The following is a 13,796-nucleotide window of genomic DNA, read 5'->3' as shown; positions in this document are numbered from 1 at the left end:
CTCTGTCACATTACTCATGCTGCAAAAGACATGGGACGAACTGGAGAGATACTTGCGGCTTGTCATTCAAAAAGGTGGTGGTAATGTGGAGCTTTAGATTGGACAATTGCGGAAACACACGATCACAAGTAAGATATCAGAAAAATAACTTTAATAAACTTGAATTAATATGTTGAAAATCAAATTGATGTCGTTGCAGGTTTTCTCGAGGTATTCAAACCTGAAATATGTCAATGTTAAAACAAATACACTGTAAATTACGATTTATTTTAAAATTACCCATTCTACTCATGGCATGATAACTCAACCACGGAAGGACACACAGTGTTAAAACTTATATCAATCAAACTTAATTAAATTCTGCACCTATGGCAAAAAAAACCCCAAACCCCCCCCCCCGAAAAAAAACAAACCAAACAAACAAAACGTTTGTTGAAATCTTACATAGTTTTGGAGTGATTCAAATCTGAAATGTGTCAATAATAAAAAAACACACTGTATTATATCGACCATACTCTCATTAATTTTAAATTAAATCTAAATTGATTATGATGTGACCTTAATGAAATAATCATAGTTAATTCATCTAGAGATCATATAAGGGTTTTTGAATTTCCTTTTATTTCAGATTATTCCCAATCAGTGCCATTTAAGATGTCAGGAAAAATATCGAAGAATTTGATTACTAAATATTTGCAAAATGGAAGAAATTACGGCAAAGCACTGGAACAGTTCTCAAAATTCTTTACTGTAAGAATTTTTGTGCTGGCTTTATGAGATTTCATTTTTAACTTTAAATTCTATGATTATTTATTATTCTTTTATTTAATTTTTAATTCTTTTATTTAATTTTTAATTCTTTTATTTAATTTTTAATTCTTTTATTTAGACATGTGCATGCACGTTCATTATTTATTCTATTTAGATTGCATCTTTTTTTCTGGGAAACTGGAATTGAAAAAAGCATTGTTTTATTATTATTATTATTTGTTGTTTTCTTGTGACAAAGTGCCAACAATGCTCTGTCATGATTTTCATTTTGGAAATATAGTTTCATTTTAAATATGTTATGATTCTATGGTCGATAGTTATTCCTTATTATTTTAATTTTCTGTATCGGGAATTCAATGATGTGGTTAAAAAAATTGGAATGATGAGTTCAAATTTAACCTCTCTCTTTTCAAAAAAATATTTCTAATTTCATCGTTTGAGTCAAGAACTCACATTTAATGTTCTACCTAGTTTTAGTTATTTTTCTTTCCATTTTAAAAGAAATCAAAAGCTTACATACATGGGTTAAAAATCAGCCAAACTAATATTATTTCATAAGCTGCAGGAAAGTAAGGCATGATGATAAATCTATAATTACGTAGTAAATAAATGAAATGTCTTTTATTATAATATTTAAAGACACAAATTATATTCCAAAATATTCCAATTATAGCATCCCTGTGGTACTAATAACCTGTGGGACCTGGTGTCCGTTATTTTGGGCAGAGACAGCTTGTTACTTTCTCCATCATACAAATTCGGCATTGTTCACAAGTCACACATCACGCAGTTCAAATGGGTAAGGAATTTGTGATCTTAGCCACCATTACTAATCATCTGTTTGTAATTCTTAATTCTTCTCTCGAAAATGGTTTTAAGTCTGAGGAGCATTATGTAAGATTCAAAGAAGAAGAATTAGCATGAACAATTATGTAGAAAATTGTTATTGATCAATAATGCTCAATGCTTTAGAAATCTTCAATTATGAGCTCAACCTGTCATATGGAACCAGTTGCCTACATTGAGGCATCATTTATTTCCTCGCATTTGCAATATCTTTCATGGCTTACAGCCAGGTTTTCTTTCACATCTGAGATGAGTGGTACAATGCATGTTTAGTACCTAACCGAAGGACCCAATGCCAATGCTGCAGTTTCGTAATTATTATCACTAATTTGGTCACTGGTTATACTCAACATTGCTTGATATTTTGTTGCAAGGCGAGACAATAACACTAAGCCACTGGTGTGAAGAGGCTCAAGGTCCAGAGTTTACCCTGATTTACTTCAACTGCCACTGAGAATATTTCTTCTGATCTGAGGAATCGAATGCTTGTTCTCGTCCAAAGGATTATATGCTTTCTGGGTAGAAAGAAGAGGGATAAGTAGTAGGGATGGAAACTTTCTTGGGATCTTTGACAAATACCTTTAACAGCCCGTAAGACCGAAAATTGGCATCAAATATTTTACCAAAAAAAAAACACACAAGTTATAAACAGTTACAAAATGACATTTGTTTTGTGTTCTTTAGTTTATTGTGAAGCTTCATTTTTTGTGTTAAAAGTCAAAATATTATATTTTAGCATTTTAGGTGTGATTTTTGCTGTTTTAGAAGGGATAGATGTTTAGATTTAGGGTATCAATGCACTGAATTTCATTATACCAAATCATTTTAACCGAATTATTATTTTATTACTAAATTTTGACATTTTCAGTCACAAGCCCAGCATCTTCAAATGGTAAAAATGTCAAAATTTGGAGAAGGAATCGGGGCGCCAACAAAAGATGAGAGATTACTGGAAGCAGCCAATATTTGTATCAAACTCGGCAAAATGGAGCAATACTGTGAACTTATGGTGGAAATAGGGGAGGTAAGCTCCTTTGTCGGAGTTTTAACCTTTGTTCTATTTTATAAATGGATTTTATTTCTTGGCCTGACACCAATGCTCATGGTCTATCTGTATCTGTACTCACTCAGTAATAATTTGCATGCAGAAGAGGGGGAACTTAGAAAATTAGTAATAAAACTTGGAGGCAAGATGGTTACTTTTTTACAACTCAGGAGAGATAAAAATACACCATAGAACAAAGTGATGAGCAAAAATTTTTCCATCTGGAAAAAATTAACTATAAAGGGCTACAAACCATGTAGATTCTCGAGTTTTCAAGAGATCTCAAACATTTTTCAATATTAAAAAAAAAAGTTTCATGTTGTTTCATCTTTTTCTGACACCTCCTCTAAAACTTTGTTTTTAACCCTTTAACATCATTGCTTTCCCATTTCTGAATTTTGAATTAACAAAATAGAAGTGCTAAGTTACCATGTGAACTCTTCCATTTGTTTACATTTCAATTTACTTTTACTTGAGGACAGCCGTGCCAGAAATTTCTCTGCCATCTTTCTGGGTTTTAAGTGATATATTAATGTTTTTGCTATTGGCTGAAGAAGGGCTTTGAACCTGAAGCGTTCTGTGTTTGGTCGTGGCCTTCGTAAAGTTATGGCCTGATACTGACCAAAAAATGACGTCAAAATGCCAGGCTTTTGCCACAAAAGAAACCAAATCATGAGTTGTATTCAATAGTTCAACCAATGAAATAACTTGTTTCCATGAGCACTACTAACGACAATTCACTAGGCGGTGCAAAAACCAAATAATGATGTCAAAATGCCAGTCTTTTTGGATTTCAGTATCAGGTTATAACATAATGATGGCTACGGTTTGGTACTCTGTTCTTTTTCGAAGTTGTTGTTTTCAGTCTTGTTTATTAATTAACAAAAAATATGTATTAGACTTTCAAGCTGGTCGATTTTGTTATAATTTGAGTCCAGTGATTTAATACCCAAACGGGTGATAGACATTTTGGAATGGAAATAGGCTGCCAATAAATTAAAATATCATAGCACACTCACATCATATCATGTCGTATCATATAACTAATGAAATGACAACCTTAAAGACATCCAGAACGACCAGATTCTGTTGATAGAAAGGGGATGTTGTAATCAATTTGATAAAATGTTGAAATATCATCTATATGACCAAGATGTGGGGCTCAATTTCAGCATCTCGTTTTTCTCATAGGCACGAAGCCATTCATTTTGTTCATGTTGCAGGGCGACACTGAGGCTGATGCGCCGGCTATTTTGATGCTGAATACAATGGAATAAAGGGAATGCATTTTATTGTTTTTTTTTTTTTAATTTGTTCTCAAGAGTTCTCATCTCTGTTTTACAGGAATGGCCAGGATGATTTTAACATTAGGGGCTTGTGGTTGATTTCTAATGTTTTTGTAATACTTTTTGCTCGCTAGATAATTGATAAGTTGATATTTTGGGAAAATATATTTTTGTACTCCAAAAGCCTGCAGTTTTTATTACATTTTGTTTTGGAATAGATTATTAAACAACTGATGGTAATTATTCATTTTTGTGATGGTAACAAGATATTTATTTTTTGCTGGTCGTAACTAAAGAAAATTTGACCGAATTTTATTCGATCAATAGCCTTTTTACAACTTGAGAAAAAAAATCTGATGGTAGACACATTCTAAATATTATTCAAAATGCAGAAATATAAGCTGTTTTTTTTACAGTTAAAATGATTAAAAAGGCTGTCCCTCATTATTGTTGACAGTTGTTTGGAGTTTTAGGATACATATACATTTTTAATATGTCCTGAAACTGACATTATTTAAGCATTTCATTACTTTCTTTGAAACTGGATTATTATAAAAACAATTCATCTCTTTTCTTTTTCTTTTTTGTTGTTGTTATTGTTGTTGTTGACAGTGGGAAAGAGCACTTGCAGTGGCTCCAGCAGTATCAATGGAATATTGGCACAAACTTAATGAAAGGTAATGGTCAAGAATAATATTTATAAATACTAGATTAGATATTGACAAATTACGTGCCATTCCTTTATATCTAAAAAATGTGAACAAGTTAAATTTGACATCATCTATCAAGTATGTGTTTTGTCTGAATTACGAGAGTTTCCACCCAAAATCTTTTTATGAATCATTTCATATTTTAAAAAAAAATGATTCTCAAGCAACTACTATTTTGACATTTAGTCGATAATTGATAATGACTTTCTCTTATTTTTCTCTCTCTTACTGCTTGAAATAAAGACTTTTATAAATACTAGAGTATTTTATGTTCATTATTTTAATTCCAGATACTGCTCTGTGTTATTGAGTGTTGATAGTGAGACTGCCATTCCTTTTTGTGTTGCATCTGGGGCAACATCTGACCTCATACAGTTTTTGAGTTCCAGAGGTCAACTGTCTGATGCTGCAGTTGTTGCACAGAGTGCTAGTGAAGGAATGATCTCTCAACCAAAAACAAAGGGTAGCAAAAAGACAAAGGACAAGATACAAGATAATAATAGAGATAGGTGTGTACTTGTGTAGCTATGTGGTCTTGTGGTATGACGACTCACTTTTGGATCGGAAGGTCCTGGGTTCGAGCCTTGCTCAGCGCATAGTTGGGTCCTTGGAAAAGGCTCTTTACTCACATCACATTCTCTCACCATACTTAGGTGTAAAATGACTACCTGGCTGTTATCAGCGTTGTCACAGTCCAAAAAAATTATAATTTTGCCTAACAGACGTCATGTCACGTCCTACTTGTTAAGTGTTGCTATTGGCCAGGGGCCCCTTATAAAGCACTTTGAGCACATATAGTGGATATTGCGCTATATAAAAGCTCAGGTTTTAAAATTTATGAGTTTGTGCTCTATAAACCTCCTTACTATTTTTGAAATAGTTTCAACTAATGTATTTGTATCATGAATCTTCCTTTACTTTTAAACTTTAATTTGCACCAACATATTTTACCTATATTATACTGTGTTCCAAAAGTTCTGCCCAAAATTTGATGTGTTTTCATTTTCACTAACCCTTTTTTATTACACGTTTTCTATAGTTCCTATGAGTAACTCATGCAATGTTTCTGCCATTGTGTTGTCTTGAAGAATGAAAACAAATCACCCAGTCATGCCACGTGGTAAAGTTGGTAAAATCGTATTTTGACTTTTAACACAAAACACAGTGACTTAGTGAGTACACGATCCAAATGCAGAATTGCTTTTGAAATTTTAATGAAAACGTTTATTGTGGCTTTTTTATTCATCGAGGTAAAGTTGGATAATTCAACACTTGATCACGCAATTGGTATGATTAATTCTGGGAATGAAGTTTCTGATGTTTCCAGGCATTTTGATGTGTGTAAAAAGATTATTCAACGTTTAGTCCATCATTTTAATGACACCAGTTTTGTAAAAGACCGTCCAAGAAATGGCAGGCCAAGGAGACAACGAGAGAATGGACTTGTGGATTTTACACCTAGATAGACAAAACCCCTTTTTGACAAGTGCAAACACTGCTAGGAATGTAGGTGCGTCTAAGTTCACCATTTTAAGATGTTTGAGAGAAATCGAGGAGTTGAAATACTTATTTCCTAGGATTTGCCATACATTGCTGAGCATGAAGCAACATTTTAGCATGACAATGCTAGGCCCCGTGTAGGGAGAATTTCACAGGAACTTCTTCAAAGTCACATTATTGAGGTTTTGAACTGGCGATCAAGATCTCCTGACTTTAATCTAATCGAACATCTTTAGGATGAAATGGATAGAAAGATAAGGGAGAGGAGACAACAACCACAAAATAGAGGGCAGCTCATCGTAGCATTGCTTGAGGAATGGCATGTAACTTCAGATAGAACATTGAGAAAGCTCATTTGGTCCATGCATCGTTGGTAACGTGCTGTTTTGGAAGCTAGAGGTACATGAGGTACTAGGCAAACTTGAACACTATCCTTTCAAGTGATTGTATTAAAAGTTATCTCCCTTAAAAAGTTTTCATGTATTTGCTAAGTGATTTCGTCATGTTATGTCTATCATATTAAATAATAAATGTGACAAGTTTCAATTGATTTGATGAAAGATTAGAAAAGTTATGAGACATCAAAGTGGATAGAACTTTTGGAACTCAGTATATTTGTTTTATCATACCCTATTTTGATCGTAATCTTCAATATAGGGAAGTTTGAAATTCTTTATTTTGGAGTGATTTCTTTCTATTGCGTCTAATAGTTGTTTCCATTTTTTTTTTCAGTTTCCTTCACGAGGTTATGAACGACTTATCTGCTTTCCATTTTAGAAGAGGATCACCAATTCTCTCTGCTTGCTGTCATTTGGCTGTTGATGATTTGAATGTAATTCCAGATTTCAAATTTTTAATGAAAGGGATCTTATTTTGTTTGCATTTCAATGTAATGTGAGGATATGTTTCGTTTTTGGTTATCAGTGATGTCATTTATCTACAAGGTAGATGATTTTAATACTTTGACATAAAATCAACCGTTTCTATCACCTAAAAGTCAGCATCCAATAATTTATAAGATACAAACCTTACCAGCTTCGCACATTGTTATTATACATTTATTTGAACATTAAGTTTTATTAACTTTGGATGTAATGAATAATAATTAATATAATGAACTGTTTTTCCTAACAAATATTTAAATGTTTAACAATGTGTAACAGATATCTCTTTATATCCTTGATTTTGCTACTTATGTTAGTGAAAAGAAAAGAAAATTTTTATATTTCTTTTGAATCCATTCTCTCTTTTGATCTAAGTTCTTTGAATCTGAGGTTACCCTTTTTTTTTTACCATGGATTCATAACAGATTTGTACAAAGTGTCTTTCAATAGGTGCAATTATTTGTGTCATACCCATTATCCCATTCAGCCTGAGCAGGCGGATAAAATATTTTTCTTTTTCTTTTTTCTAGGGTGCTATGTCAAAATTGATAAGAAGTAATGAGTTGGATCTGGCATTTAGTATTGGACAAGTCCTTTGTAAATCTTCCAGAGAAATGGACATTGTCATTGAGTTACTGGCTCGCAGATGTGAAAATTTGGGTCGATGGTAAGCCGATAAATCAATATATCAAGAAAGGCGACTAATATTATTACTTACAATTTATTAACATCTTTTTCATACTATTACATTCATCATCATCATCATCATCATCATCATCATCATCATCATCATCATCATCATCATCATCATCATCATCATCGTCATCATCATCATCATCATCATCATCATCATCATCATCATCATTGCCATTATCATCATCATCATTGTCGTCAACATCATTATCATCATCACCATCATCGTCATCGTCATCAACGTTACCACCAGCAGCATCATCATTAAATTTTTCTGAAATACGAACTTCCTCATGATGAAATGGATAGAAAGATAAGGAAGAGGATGCCAACATAATGCTTTAACCTAGTATTTACTTTATATTTAGAAAAAAAAAATTACTCTTTCACCAGGCATTGTTAGATGTTGTCGCCTAGCATTTTCATGAAAGAATATGGATAATCCATCAAACAAATGTCTCATGTCAACAGGAAAATATCACCCGTGTTGTCCATAGGGAGCAAATTGGGGGTTAATAATCTTAACCAAAGGAGAAAATGAGAGTGCCAGATGCGAGGCTTGAACCCATGACCTTCTGGTCGAAGTGCATTGCCTTAACCACTTGCCATCTTTATATGGCTGTCTTAATTAAATTTTATGATAATTTTGTGAATTTTTGCACAGCTGTATTCTATTGTAGGTCAGTGATAATTAAACAGAAAAAAATATTGAATTTGTCTTGCGCGAAACACAATGTTAACATAATATAGTCTAAGACATTCAAATCTAATTCTTCTGTATCTAATCAAATGAACTAGGGATCTTGGGTTGGACTTTTTGTCATTGCACCAAGAGCCTCATTTGGAGCAAGCCAAGCTTTGCATGCGATGTTCCTCCAGCATGGCTGAAGTAGATGCTCTTCACTTGAAGGTGAGACAAAAAAATAAATCAGGATATATTTGACACTGTATATTTTATGATGGTAATAATGGTGATGATGATGATGATATTGATGACCATGATGATGATGATGATGATGATGACGATGATGATAGTGATGAGGATGAGGGTGATGATTATTCCAGTCTATATTCTTCTTGTTGTTGTTGCTGTTCTTGTTAATGCTATTATTATTATTATTATTATTATTATTATTATTATTATTATTATTTTTTATTATTATTATTTTATTATTATTATTATTATTATTATTATATTATTATTATTATTATTATTTATTATTATTATTTTATTATTATTATTATTATTATTATTATTATTATTATTATTATTATTATTATTATTATTATTTATTATTAATTATTATTATTATTATTATTATTATTATTATTATTATATTATTTTATTATTATTTATTATTATTATTATTATTATTATTTTTTATTATTATTATTATTATTATTATTATTACGATTATTATTATACCATGCATATTCAAAGCTTAGATCCACCAATAATTTATTTTAGTTTGGAATTTCAAATGTGAATGAATTTAATGTTGCTGTATCGAAAATAAGATTCACACAGCTTTTTTTGTTTGTAGTTTGAATGTTTGCCTTTGTCATTCTTGCAGGCGAGTCTGCCATCGATGGATTTGTGTGCTGAAAGAGGAAAGCAATTTGAGGAGTCGAGGAATAATTTTGAATGCATCAAATTCTATCTTCTGTCAATATACCCAGAGATGGGACTGGAGAAAGGCTTGTCCTATATTAAGCGTATGTCTCCCCACCATTTCCGAGCGATTTTTTGTTAATTAAAACAAAAACTGTCAGGCACAATAAATCCTTGCTATCTTACAGTACTTGATTGGCAAATGCACTGTGATATTTAACTATATCTTATTTAATTGTTGGTTAAATCTGACTATTATTCAAACATACCACGTATTTAAGATATTCAATTTATTTATGATATCAATACTTGAAATCAGTTTTAGCATTTAATACTCAATCGAATAAATTATCAAATAGAAAAATTGTATTTTATAACTTTTTGTTTTGGCGAAAGCAATTTGTGGTACTGAACCATGCACCAATGTAATATATTCGACCTTATAGACTAACAGCAGTTATCCTTTAATTCTTAAGTGTCAACAATTTCAACCTCATATGCATAGATTTGTTTTTGCATTGCTAAGGGTTTAATATGGATCTGGTATATGCGTAGCCGAAAACAAAAAGCAAAAAAAAAAAAAAAAAAACCAAAAAAAAAACCCAACAAAACAACAAAAACAAAAACAAAAAACAAACAAACAAAAACAGTAGATAATAAGAAAATTGAAGTCAAAAGTTGAATAAAAAAGAGGACAGCATTAGGCGTGCTTTTTCTTTAAAAACTTGAAAAATGGCCACATCAGGAAAAAAATGTTTTGAACTCATCAGACAGGAGTTTGTAATCAAATTGCACCAGTTGTTCCATTGGTTTCCCACTGAGTTGTCCCATCAGAGAGAGAGAGTGATTTTGAAAAATGAAAGATAAAGAAGGAGATTTGTATTCAGAAAAAAATTAAATACACTTTTGTAATATTATGAAAATTAAATTGATGAAAAAGAAAGAGTTGAAGAGAAGAGGAAAAAAACTGAAAGGGATGATGATGATGAAATGGAAATTGAAGTGGAAAAATAACAATAGATTTTATATTTACAGGTGCAATGGACTCGCGGGACTGGACAGTTGTGGATATTCTACCAATCCTTCAGATGCTCGGATGTATCAAAACAGAAAAACTTCAACATTCTAAAAATACAAGGTATATTTTGACCCATCGGCCCAAAAAACTATTTTTTTCAGGGTGATCTAGATACAGAAGGTTTTATTTATTGTCAAAAATATGAGGCTTGAGTGAAGTTTTTGTATTTCATTGTGGAGGATATACATAAATTCATAAAGTTATAATGTCATATTCCCGAATATTTTAATATAAAATTAAATTTCTGACACGGGGCCATCCCAACATAGTACCGAAGTCTTAAGGAGAATAGGAAGACAACTTAATGATGGACAGCCTTCAAGGTAATAATGTTGTTAATTTCTTCTTATCCACTCTCTGCTCCTGCTCCTCCTCCTCCACTTTCTCTTCCTCCTTCTCCACTCTCTGTTCTTTCTTTTCTCCATTCTTTTCATTTTCTTTTTTTCCCCTCTTTCTCTGATAGTGGCTCTCCCTTTGCTTTATGGTTGTGAAATTTATTCGTGTCATCACTTAACTCTTGTGATTTATCATTTGATTATTCAGTCATTTATTATCTATTTTTGTTGGTCCAGCTCGCTGCTTTTATTAATGTAATGGTCTGATAAAAGGTGTCTGATGTCGTGCTGACTGTTTTCGATATATGAAGGAAAAATAATAATAAAATATATAAAAATGAAACCTGTAGAAAATAAGGGTTTGATAAACTGAAACACCTGTTACGTTGTCCCTTTTTGAGATATTTAGAAAATATAAACTGCGTCTTACTCCGGGGAGATTGTTCAATACACTTGCACTAACTTTTGAGATCCAATTGTTTCGCAATTTGTCAGGCCACCACTAATTTTTCTTGACATTTAAAAAATCTTTTTATCTGAATATGTTCATCAGCGTTAATAACACCTTCTGTAGACAACGCTACCCGTAATATGAACAGATTTTCAAGTAATGGAGATAATTTACCAAATAATTCACTTATTATAATATTATACATATATGTTCTCTTAGCTTTACAGTGTATTTTTTTAGGTTAATCCCAGAAAACTTGTTTATCTTTCCACAGATTGATGTACGAACTCCTTACTCTATCTGCATACGTTGGGGCTTTGGTGGCTATCAGAAGACAATACAATACAATTGTAGAGCCGCTGTTTCAGCATACCAGGTAATGGAATTGTTTCAAAGATTTTAAAACATGTTTTCTTTGTTTAGGGATCCTCACTGGCTAAGTTAGTTTAGAGTCAAGCTGACACACAAACAGCAAAAATTAAACCAAAAGGTAGCAAACAGTTGATGTTATTTCATACATCATCTCTTTTTGTATTTCAATTTATTTATTTCGTATAATTTTCCTCGTTGCTTTTTCTTTTAGTTTTTTTGCTAAAAATTAATGATTTGTCTGATTTTTTGGGTTTTTTTTTTGTCAAACCACAACATGATCATTGCTCACACAGCTCTGCCGCCTGCCCAAAGCAATATCAGGCTAGATGAAAGCCATTATCATGCTTTGATATATATAACACACATTGGGCAAGACACCTGTGAAGATAATTGCTCTCCCCTTTCCAGACTTCATGTTATTGTTTAAGATTTTAAAAATATAATTTGCTGAAGAAAAATTTGATCCAGAAATGCTCAATACTCATTGTTATGTTTATTATTTTTCTATTCGGCTTGTTAGATTCTTACTTTCTGATCATTTCTATGGAACATTTCTCCAGGTTGTCCCATACTCAACAAGCTTCATAAAATCACATTAAAATAATAAAAAAGATTTACTTCAACGTTTTTTTCAACACATTTTGAGTTTATATAGAAAGTAGAGCCCCAATTTTAAATTTCAGCTTCTATAAAATTGGATTGGGCAGAACCATTAAAACATGGAAAACACTAACAACACTAAAACAAAAACAAACTCACAGTGCGTCTATCATATTTTTATTCACAATCATTTAATCGAAAGGCCAAGGACTAAACCATCGGCCCTTTTAGAAATCAAAGAAGAAGTAGAATTATAAAGTATAACATTGCATGTTACATATTACGTATCAATCAATCAATGAATCAAGTCCTGAGTCTGTTTCAGATATTGACAATCATGTCTTTCCAATCCTCTTTGTCATCAGCTCTCTACCAGAAATGACATGACATCCACTTATTGATTCTTACATCTGTCATTCTTTGTCTTTCTCTATTTCTCCTTTTTTCTATTTTACCCGTTAGCATTGTTTTTTTCTTCTTATTCAAATCCATTCTTGCATAAAGAGTAAATATTGTTTTTGTTCTACTACTTCTCATAGCTATTGTTTGAATTCTACCTCTACTCAACAGATCCCTGCTTCAGAAGGAGGATGTGGATCTTCCATTGTCAGATAAACAGATAGAGGAGGAGTGCAATGTATGGCGGCGATACTCTAATGGAAAGTAAGCGAAGATTTATTTCAAGTCTTTTTGATGATCTAACAGAGAAAGGGGACAATATGCATGATCTTCAGAGTGTCTGACAACACATAACAGAATTGGTTAAATTCCTGGTTACATCACATTTTATTTCTAGCCTCTTTTCTCCATCAATCAGTATTTGGAGAGAAAAATAAAGTGAGTGAATGGGATTCAAATAAAGGGGGACAACACAAAACAACGTTTCGGGCCTAGACCTTCCTCAGGCAACAGACAAATCACGTCGATAATGATTGGGAGGAAAAAATGTTTACCATGTATACAATAGTATTAATGTAAAATATATTTTTTTCTTATTGGCTCATGTATATCTAGGAGTATATCTTAAAACAGTGCTGTCTCCACGTTGTATATTTGGGGCTTATGTAGGTAAGCTTAAGACCCAGTGGCTTAATAAAACAGGACACATAACTCATTGCAAACGGATTTGCTTAAATTTAGAGTTGTCTATATTCTGGTCTCACACCCACCAATAATTGGTGAGATAAGGTTAAATCTGTCAGAAAGTACTATGTAACAGACCATCGTCCTACCCAAAGCACATAATGTCATTTACGGACACTAGGATTAACTTTGGATATCATTAAAACGTGTCAGTTACTTTATTTTTTTGTATCCTACTGTTCAAACCCTTTTGCAAATATATTTTTCTTCCTACCTCGTCACAATTTTAGTGAAGATGTTGAAGACGAAATGGAAATATTACTGTCTCGATGTGGCCCAGAAAGGGACTGGGTATTAGAGCAAGGACTGGAGTGTGTTGCCAGCTCACACCTACCATCTCATTCCGACATACAAAAATCAATTCTGAATGGCAAGAGAATTCAGGTAAGATGGGTGATATTTTTATATGTATTTTTCAAAAGTATCTTGTATCTATCTGAGCATTATACTGGAAAGTCTAACTTGAAANT

The 13,796-nt window shown here is 32.2% G+C and overlaps 1 protein-coding gene across 2 annotated transcripts in view; it reads left to right on the top strand.

Annotated features, from left to right (window-relative positions):
• LOC144970140 (WD repeat-containing protein 17-like) overlaps window positions 1–13,710 on the top strand; it is a gene marked incomplete at its 3' end in the record, with an annotated part of 29,879 nt that extends 16,169 nt beyond the window's left edge. For both annotated transcript variants that reach the window (XM_078909413.1, XM_078909412.1), the window contains 13 exon segments: window positions 629–750; window positions 1,445–1,570; window positions 2,486–2,641; window positions 4,561–4,625; window positions 4,949–5,167; window positions 6,891–6,990; window positions 7,573–7,709; window positions 8,534–8,645; window positions 9,310–9,451; window positions 10,383–10,485; window positions 11,486–11,587; window positions 12,754–12,846; window positions 13,557–13,710. In XM_078909413.1, the coding sequence (XP_078765539.1) occupies window positions 629–750; window positions 1,445–1,570; window positions 2,486–2,641; window positions 4,561–4,625; window positions 4,949–5,167; window positions 6,891–6,990; window positions 7,573–7,709; window positions 8,534–8,645; window positions 9,310–9,451; window positions 10,383–10,485; window positions 11,486–11,587; window positions 12,754–12,846; window positions 13,557–13,710 (1,631 nt within the window).
• Between the last annotated feature and the right edge of the window lie 86 nt (window positions 13,711–13,796).

The sequence above is a fragment of the Berghia stephanieae genome, chromosome 4, assembly GCF_034508935.2.
Source record: "Berghia stephanieae isolate SIO BIC M18660-M18661 chromosome 4, UCSD_Bste_1.3, whole genome shotgun sequence".
Classification (NCBI taxonomy): Eukaryota; Metazoa; Mollusca; class Gastropoda; order Nudibranchia; family Aeolidiidae; genus Berghia; species Berghia stephanieae.
Note: the sequence above shows the minus strand (reverse complement) of the source record. Positions and strands in the feature narration are given on the sequence as shown.